General features: G+C 45.5%; 1 protein-coding gene across 1 annotated transcript; it reads right to left on the bottom strand.

The window, feature by feature from the left end:
* Window positions 1-327: 327 nt before the first annotated feature.
* LOC145405751 (uncharacterized) lies at window positions 328-2626 on the bottom strand. The gene is made up of 2 exons (XM_080276982.1): window positions 2456-2626; window positions 328-1146 (listed from the first exon to the last, which is right to left on the bottom strand). The coding sequence occupies exons 1-2, from the start codon at window positions 2624-2626 to the stop codon at window positions 328-330; spliced, it is 990 nt and encodes a 329-aa protein (XP_080133108.1).
* Window positions 2627-9061: the final 6435 nt, after the last annotated feature.

The raw sequence follows: 9061 nt of genomic DNA, 5'->3' as shown, positions 1-9061 counted from the left end.
AGCAAGAGAATATCAAGATGTAATACGCATAATAAATCACTGAGAAAAATGTGCTACGGAATCTATCATATCAACGAGAATACGAGTCTTAGGTTTATATTCTTATTGGCATAGATGACTGCATAGTACCTTCTCCTTAGCGACTTATTTTGCTTTATGACGCCTTGGTGTCCTCTTATATGCTATATCTTTTAAATATTGGCACGGTTTTTGTCAATAGCAAGTAGGAGAATGTAAAGATGTTTTTCAAAATGTGAATGACCGAGAAGAGACATTAACGAATTCTCCGAAACCGTCATGCATGCGACCCTCAGCCCATCATGTCGTTTAATTGTTGTGGCACAGATCACGGTTGACGGTGCACTTGTTCGCTGTGATCGGGGCACACGGTAGCTTGCTTGTGCCCTCCAAGACACAGTGGCCGAAAGCATCCCTGGCTGACGGATCCCACTCGTAGCCCTCGGGACAAAGGTGGTGGGTCTGGCGGAACGTGGGTGTGCTCTGGGAGTCCTCGGTCTTCACACACTCGAAATATCCGTTGCAGTTGATGGGGTCCCTGAAGCGGCCTTCGCTGGTACAGGTGAAACGTCCCGTGTCCCAATCACAGGGGTCTTCGCATTGTCCAGTGGCTTCGTTGTACATCTCCGTCTCGTTTTCACATGAGAAGGCCTTCTGTACCCAGCCGTTCGTAGTGAAGATGCAGTTGTAGTACTGGGAGCAGTTCTTGGCGTTGGCAAACACTCCGATACTGGTGCACTCTGGAAGTCCCTCGTAGTTCCTGCACTGGCTCAAGTCTGGGTCGAACACATGGTCGTGAGGGCACTGGTAGATGGTTGGGTCTGAGCCCTTGTCCTTGCAGAACAAGAAGCGGGTTTCATCATAGTTATCAATTTTGAACTGGTTGGGCTGGTCGCAGTAGCACTCTGGGGGCTGGCTGGGGTAGCACACACCACCACCAAACTTTTCAACCTTGGTAGCACAGAGGTCTCCCTGTCCGCACACATCTGGGTATGCCGTGCCATTGACGCAGTTCACTAGAGTCTTGCAGTCGGCACACACGAACTCGCTGGTGGCGCCCTCACACACGTAGTCCAGCTTGGGGTCGGCCACAAGAGCCCTGGCAGCACGGGGCAGACACCCCTGCATCTGTGGAGCAGATGGCCATGGGGCTTATCCTATTCTCTTTTTATTCTAACTTGGCCTAAAATCACCATCTATCCATCTTGAATGCACAACTCTAAATACAGTATAACTCCGAAATACCTAACTCGTTAAATTAGTTCGCAAAAAATGTTGGAATGTCGCTAATCAAAAATATAACTAAAAACGTCACAAACAATCATGTCAGTAAAGATTCGTAAAATGAATATTTTGATAAATGGAAATAAATTTATCTTACCTCCTCCCCTTTCTCTACTTTGTTTTCCTTCCCCATCCTGCCTTACCATACTTTCCCTCCTCCTCCTTCATTCTCTCACTCTCAGTCACCCTCCACTTGTCGACTTCCCTGACCTTTCTTCCCCTCCTGCCTCGATTTCCCACCACCATCCCCTTCTGCCTCACCTTCCCTCCCCCTCCCCCCACTTTCCCTTTACTCTTCCACTTACCTTGTCCATCCCCAGGCACTTTCAAGGGTACGAAGGAATGCTCGCTTCCTCCTCCTTTCATTCCCTTCCTTTCCTCCTCTATTCTCCTCTTCACTATCCTTCTCCCCCTCCTGCCTCACCTTTCTCCACCCTACTCTCTCGCCTTTCCTCTGTTTTTCCTCACCTTGTCCTTCTTCAGACATTTCTTTACGGTAGGGCGCTTGACTTTCCGCTCTCTCCTCCTTCACCTCCCTTCCTTTCTCTCCCTCTTCCAGTCTCAGTCCTCCTCCATTCTTTCACTTCCCTGTTTAGGTCCAAACCCTCACTTCCTTGCTAATACCATTCATTTCCTCTCCCTCCTTCAGCAGTCCTCCTTCTCCACTCTTCTATTTTCTTTCCTGTTTCTACTGTCACATCTTTACTTACCTCGCCTTGTCCGGGTCAATGCACTTCTCACCTTCATTTACTCACACTACACTTTCCCTCCTGTCTCACCTTCCTTTACCCTCCTCCCTTACTTTCCTTCACGAACACTGACCTCCCTTCCTATTTCACCTTCCCTCCCTTTCCTTCCCCTCCTGTCTCACGTTCCCTCTCCCACCTATCTCACCTTCCCTCCCACCCTCCTATCTTACCTTTCCCCCACTTCCCGCTCACCTTGTCGAGGACAATGCACTTCTTATAGGTGGGGTGGAAAGCCCTGCTTCTACATGACCCCTTTTCACATTCCCTTCCTCTTCCTCTTTACCCCAATCTTCCTCTACCTTCCTCACACTTAATTCCTGAACTTGCCTTCCCATCCTCCCATACCTTCCTCCACTCACACTATCCTCCCGCCTCCTACCTCACCTTTCCTCCGTGTCCCTCACCTTCTCCAGGCTAATGCACTTCCTCAGGGTGGGATGGAATGCTCTGCCCCTGCATGATCCCACCCTGGCGTGCAGGTGTAAGCCGTGGTCTTCGTCCTGGTGGTACATACAGTCCACGAAGCTGCCACAGTCCTCGGGGTGTGGGAATCGACCCTCGGACACACACCGCATGCTGAGACGGGCGGGGAAGGAAGGTGAAGAAGAGGCAAATCAAGATACAGCCCTCTAACCTACCCCATACTTGAAGCAGAATTACAGTGCGTTAATACATCTTGCAATGATTCGCGGTGAACTATGCAAATGGAAGGTTTATTTAGCTCAAAACTGGAAGACCATATCCTTCTCCACACACTCACACCAAATACTGAGACAGGCGGGAAGTGAAGGCATAAATCCTAGCCTTCTGCTTTACAGAATTTATTGATATATTCCTCAGAGGGTGAAATTTTAACACTGTGCCTCACGCAGAACAACGCTGCTGATATAACAAAATACGTTGTTCATAAAGTATCCCACAAGCATTAGTTTTTACATAAAAAAAAATGTCTCTTCAGCTGATCCATTCGTTCTAGATCCAGGCTGAGCTCAATACAAAGTAATAAGTTTTAATCTAAGTTAAGTAATAAATAAAGAGTTACATTAAACTAAAGAGCATTGCTTTAAGAGGCATTATATGGACTGCATCACCTACACAGTCTCTAGCGAGCATTTTAATGTAAGAAAAGTAATTGTACAAGGTACTGCAATGTGCCTCCGTAGGCTACATATCAATCTTCTCTCAAGCATCATGAAACAGATCTAAAGAAAGGAATATATGTAACTGTTACTCCTATACTTGCTTCTTTTTTTCTTTTTTTTTTCTCGTGGGAATTATATGACTCACTTACTTAAACTTTTCATTTTTCAACGTAAGAAAAGCGTCGCCGCCGATACAAAACATCCCGAATGGCATGTGAGCAAATACCACAAGAACACAGAGCCAATCCGTGAGTTCCTGACGATGGCTCAGAATATAACCATAATATGCACACATGAAAACAATGACTAATTAAACCTATGGGTCTCCCACTTAATTCTCCTGACTGTTGTAATACAAGGAACAGACTTTTCAAACTGGAGGGATTAGCTATTGCCTTAAAAAAATCAATACCAGAGGGTTGTCATTAGGTCTATCAAACCGTGTGGAAGGAATACGAACGTATTGGAGAGAATGTAACCAAAATTCAAAAGGGTATAAAAAAAAATACTTAATAGAAACGGTAAAAACGTATGTGTGGATTAACTTACCTGATTTCGCTTAGTTCTTGATCTTCGTGGGCTGCAGCCAAGTACACCTGGAACAGAGAGACTGATTAATTAGGCAGGTACTCAGAAAGAGTGGCAGTTAAACTGATATATATATATATATATATATATATATATATATATATATATATATATATATATATATAGATAGATAGATAGATAGATAGATAGATAGTTAGATAGATAGATAGATATAGACAGATAGATAGATAGATAGATAGATAGATAGTTAGATAGATAGATATAGACAGATAGATAGATAGATAGATAGATAGATAGAAAGACAGATAGATAGAGAGATAGACAGATTGAGAGATAGATATGCAGATGGAGAGACAAAGTGGCAGATAGGCAGACAAACACATAAATATATAAGACAGACATACAGACTGACACAGAAAGATACACAGAAAGTCAGAATGACAGAAAGATTGACAGACAGACAGACAGATGAATGGATAGATATACAGATACAGATAGACGGATTGACAGATTTTTTTTTATATCCTAGGAAGAAGGAAACAAAGGCCAGATTGATGGAGAGAGAGAGAGAGAGAGAGAGAGAGAGAGAGAGAGAGAGAGAGAGAGAGAGACGAGTAAATATATCAAGAATGAGACGGAGGCATGAAGTGTGAGACTGCCTAACATGGTGTAGTGGAGGAAGAAGGCCTAAATGTGTAACTATTTTTTTTTTTTTTTATTGTTGTGACCAGACCTCCTTTAATTCAACTTTTTAATGGCCTCTCGTACTGAAGGGGTTCAATAAAGCTTTACCTAACCCCTCCAGCTGGCAGAGTCTATCCCAGGCTGAGTAAAATCGTCTGGAAATAGTAGAAAGATGGGTGATACGAGGACTGGTGACAAAATACAACTCACGCTGATGGTCAGAGCGAGGAACTTAATGCCTGCTGCCGCCATGTTGCTGTGAGACTGATGGAGGGACGGGGACAACTGATTCTCCACATCCAAACCCAGGCCTTATATACTCCTGAGGTGGCTGCTTCCCTCCCTCTCTCCCTCCCTCCCACGTTGCTCCTTCTCCCTCTCCCTCCCTGCTCCTTCCCTCCCTCCCTCTCTCCCTCCTGTTCCTTCCTTCTCTTCCTCCCTTTTCCTTCCTTTCTTCCTTCCCACCCTGTTCCTTCCTTTCTTTTCCTCCCTCCCATTCCTCCTTCCCTCCTCCTTTCCTCCCTCTCTTCCCCCTTCTTCCCTACCTTGATCTCCTCTTTCCCTCCTACCATCCCTACTCCCCTCCTACCTCCCCCTTCCCACTCCTCCACCCCCCCTCCTCCCCCTCTTTCCTCCTCCCGTTTTCTCTAAATAAACCCTATTCAGTTCCCCCGACGCTGAGCAAATTCGCCCAGGTAACGGTTCGGTTCGGTTCCCTACACGAATTCGGCGCCGAGGAGAGAAATGGCCGAAAGAGAGTGAGTAAAGAAGGCGAAATTGTAGGCAGGTGTAATAACGATGAGCAAACTGGCCTGACCTCTCTCTCTCCCTCTCTCTCTTTCTCTGCATATGTCTGTCTGTCTGAGTCTGTCTGTCTGTCTCTGTCTCTCTCCGGTGAAGCGTAAGACAGCAAGACAGACGTTGTTATATAGCATATCAGAGTCAATATAACCTGGAGCTCTTTATAACAGCACAAAAGCTTAATCACTTCACTTACATCTATTGTATCTATCATCTCCATTAACCCTCCCTGGCTCCTATGACTCACTCTCAGCTGAATAAAATCGTCTGGCGTTAGGTGGAGTTAAGGACTAGAGTTGTCCACATCAAGAGGGGGATTTCATAGACTCCCAGAGCATATCTAGTTTACTCCTTGTGGACTGCACGGATTGTTGTTGTTGTGGCTCCAAGGTTATCCGAAACGTGGACTCAATGGACTGAAGGCTTAAACTGTCCATCTCCTGAAGTCCACTACCTTTCTTCCGGGCTACGGAGAAGTAGTTGAAAGGCGTCTGTATAACCAGGCAGTTGAGCCGCCCGGTTATATGAGTGCCACCACATGAAGGCGTTCCTCTCCAGCATCGGACTGTACGAGTGCCCGACTTAAACGTAACCAAGCAAGGAAGTATTGCACCCCCGATGAAATTACAGTAACTCTTAAGTGCATTTCACGAGTATGCAGCTTAAATGTAAATAAACCCAGCAATCATGCATTCCCAATTAAATTCTCGGTTAAAAGGAGCGGGTTGTATGAGTAAGCGACCTGTACGTGAATTACTTCGTGGAAATTGTACATTCTCAGTGCAGAATAGCGATACTTCATGTGAAATGCATGAATAAGCGACTTAAACATAAACTAGAACAAGATTTTATTCACTCCTAATGACTATCTCGGTAATTTGGAGCTGACTGCATGGGTAAGCGACCTAGGAGTAATATCAGTATCGTTTAAATTTGCAACCTCATCTTTAAACGACATGGAACCTCAGAATAAAGAGTCTTAAATTTCTCGTTTATTTACCTCTTATTATTTACTCTCTATATCTTTTAAAAAAAAAGGAATATCAGAGTAACAGGCTTGATAATTCCCGTTGATCCCTTTCTTATTTAATTTATATATCTACCTTAAGCTAAATATATTAAAAGAAAGTTAATACAGGGAAACACATCATCATCATCATCATCATCATCATCATCATCATCATCATCATTATCTTCATCATCATTTCATCATCATCTATCCCTAGTCTGCTAATCCCTCCCATGATCAGTAACCAGTACTTCTCTTCTATAGCATCTACTCTCTTTGTTGCACGTAAATCCCACTATGTAAGCCTGTAATCCGCTAGCCTCCCTTCCTCCCTGCCCCCCCCCTCCCCCTCGCCCCTCCCCCCTCCCCAAGTTTGTCCCCCGTCTGTGATCTGTTTGTCCCTCACCACAAAGTTCCTACGGGGGCACTTAAGCACACACACACACACACACACACACACACACACACACAAACTATCACATTCTCACATTCTGTCTGTCTGTCTGTCTGCCTCTCTCTCTCTCTCTCTCTCTCATGGTGATAATGATGTGTTCTACGTGAGCCGCGAAGAGAGCAATATACCAGGCGTGAATCATCAAAATAAAAGCAGAGGACAAGGTAAAGCAGTGATGAGTAGGTCGTGGCAGGGTATGGCAGGGGAAGGCGGGGCGTGGCAAAACAGACAGGGCAAAGTAATGATAGGTAACGTTGGGGAGAGTAAGGAAGGGGAAAGCCGGGCAGGGCATGGCATGGCAGGGCAGGGCAGGGATGGGTAGGGTAGTGAAGGCAGGAATGATTAAGGGAAAGCAGGGCAGATAAGGATAGAACATGAGAGGGCAGCATGGTGGGGCAATGCAGGGTCAGGAAGGTAAAGGTAGGGTAACGTAGAGTAATGTAGGTGAACTAGACTGGGGGAGGGCATGGCATGGCAGGGTAAGGCAGGCAAGGAAAAGGTAGGATACTGAATGCAGACTCGAGTAGAGGAAGGTAGGGCAGGACAGGACAGGACAGGGTCCTGCCCTACCTTCCCGTACTCGAGTCTACCTTAGACAAGGCAAGGCAGGGCAGGGCAGGGAAGGACACGGCAGGAAATGGCAAAGACAGGGCAGGCAGGTTCCATAGTTATGAACTCTCTTGATTTCAAGTTGTGTACAAAATTCCTTGTTTGGTGTGTGCACTACTATTTCTAATAACAGACTCTTTACCCTCTCAGTGAACTCAGTACATATATTTCTATAAATAGGAACCCAGACCAGGTCAAGGCAGGGCAGGCCAAGGTTCGTATCTATAAACTTTCCTAAATATGAAATAGTATATGAAATCTTTATATATACTTTTGCCTTTACTTATACACTTACCTAATACTTCACAGCCAAACCAGAGTCAATGTTCAAATGAAAATACGAAAACACAACGCAGTATCTCATATTAACTCATACGATACCAGCTTATGTTGAAAATTAAATAAAAATCTTAATAAATACGAACCCAGGTCAAGGCAGGGTAGGGTAAGCCAGATGTAAACACACCCGGTACCGGTTCGGCGAGAGGTGAATATCCCGGCACAACCCTCAAGTCAACACCTTCGTCACGTCTCAATCTCGCCACTGCCAGGAGAGTCAGACAGAGATGCTTATTCGGCTTCAAGAAATACACACTCCCTGCAGACTCCTCAAATTAACCCCTTCGCTCCCAGAAGTATTTTTTTCTATTATTTTTTTCCACCACTGCCACGCAAAGATCATTAACCAGCCTTCTTGCTTCACTGTCCTTTTAACCTTACAAAAGTAGCTCTCATAATCATAGTCTCTGTAACAAACTGCTTCGAGAGACTATTAAGTCAGTTGCTGTTTTCTATCCTTTGATCTCCTTTGCGTATACTGTCGTGGAAAAATATCCTCCCACATATACTTCACCTGCTTTAGCACCATGCCATTGCTTGCGTTCCCCAGACTGAATCATGTGATAAATGGACATCATACTGACACGACTAAAAACATGCCCTCCGAAACGACGAGGGTCCTGAAGAGCACCGAGAAAGAAGAGTTCCATCAATGCTTCTATCAGTGGCAGGGAAGTTGGAGCAAGTGTGTGGATGTACGACAGGAGTACTTCCATGGGGCTAATGTAAGCTACGTGTGTCATCATTATCAATATCATAATCCAGATCTATTTGCCTGCCTAAACAATGGAGAGGGGTAGGGTCCAGAAAGTGCAAAAAGTCCTGATAAGAGAAACTAACCGAAAGTCTGCCTAATTAAATGAGAAAAAGGTCTCATTTACTCACCATTCAAGCTTGTGTCTAAAGTTCTGTGAAACTTAGTTAAAAGAAAAGAAAACTCGCGCGACGTATGGCGAAAGAGGTAAAGTATGAGGAAGTGAAGTATAAGGAAGTGTGAGTATCAGGGTCAATCACCTGAGTAGGGCAGGACGGGGTCAGTGTGAAGGGGTGAGGAGTGAGGGTGGTTGGGGAAGGGGTCGTGCGGGGGTTGAGGGTGCTGCATGGGGGGTGTGAGGGATGGAGGGTGTAGGGGATGGGGTTAGCTGAGGTGTGTTGTGTGGGGATGGGGTATGGGGTGTGTGTGTGAGATGGGAGTAGGAGGGGGTGGAAATGATAGGGGTGGCTATGTAGGGGTAGGGGTGGGGGTTTGTCGCGTGAGGAATGGGGGTAAGGGTTATTGGGGGTGGGTTGTGAGGGGTCGGGGGTGATAGGGGGGCCGTGTAAGTGGAAGGGGGTTGTGTTTGGATGTAAGGCACGGCTGACCCTCTCTGTTTGTACACCGTGGGCACAGAGGCACACATACTTACACACAGTACATATATAC

The sequence above is a fragment of the Coenobita brevimanus genome, chromosome 68 (genome assembly GCF_032717465.1).
Source record: "Coenobita brevimanus isolate Jiangsu-jjx chromosome 68, ASM3271746v2, whole genome shotgun sequence".
Taxonomy (NCBI): domain Eukaryota; kingdom Metazoa; phylum Arthropoda; class Malacostraca; order Decapoda; family Coenobitidae; genus Coenobita; species Coenobita brevimanus.
The sequence above is the reverse complement of the archived record's forward strand: the minus strand, read 5'-3'. Positions and strand labels throughout refer to the sequence as shown.

Coding starts and splice junctions, on each gene's coding strand:
- LOC145405751 (XM_080276982.1), bottom strand. CDS start 2,626: ATGCGGTGTGTGTCCGAGGGTCGATTCCCACACCCCGAGGACTGTGGC. Junction 1,147..2,455: donor AGTGCATTAGCCTGGAGAAG/GTGAGGGACACG, acceptor TCTGCTCCACAG/ATGCAGGGGTGTCTGCCCCG.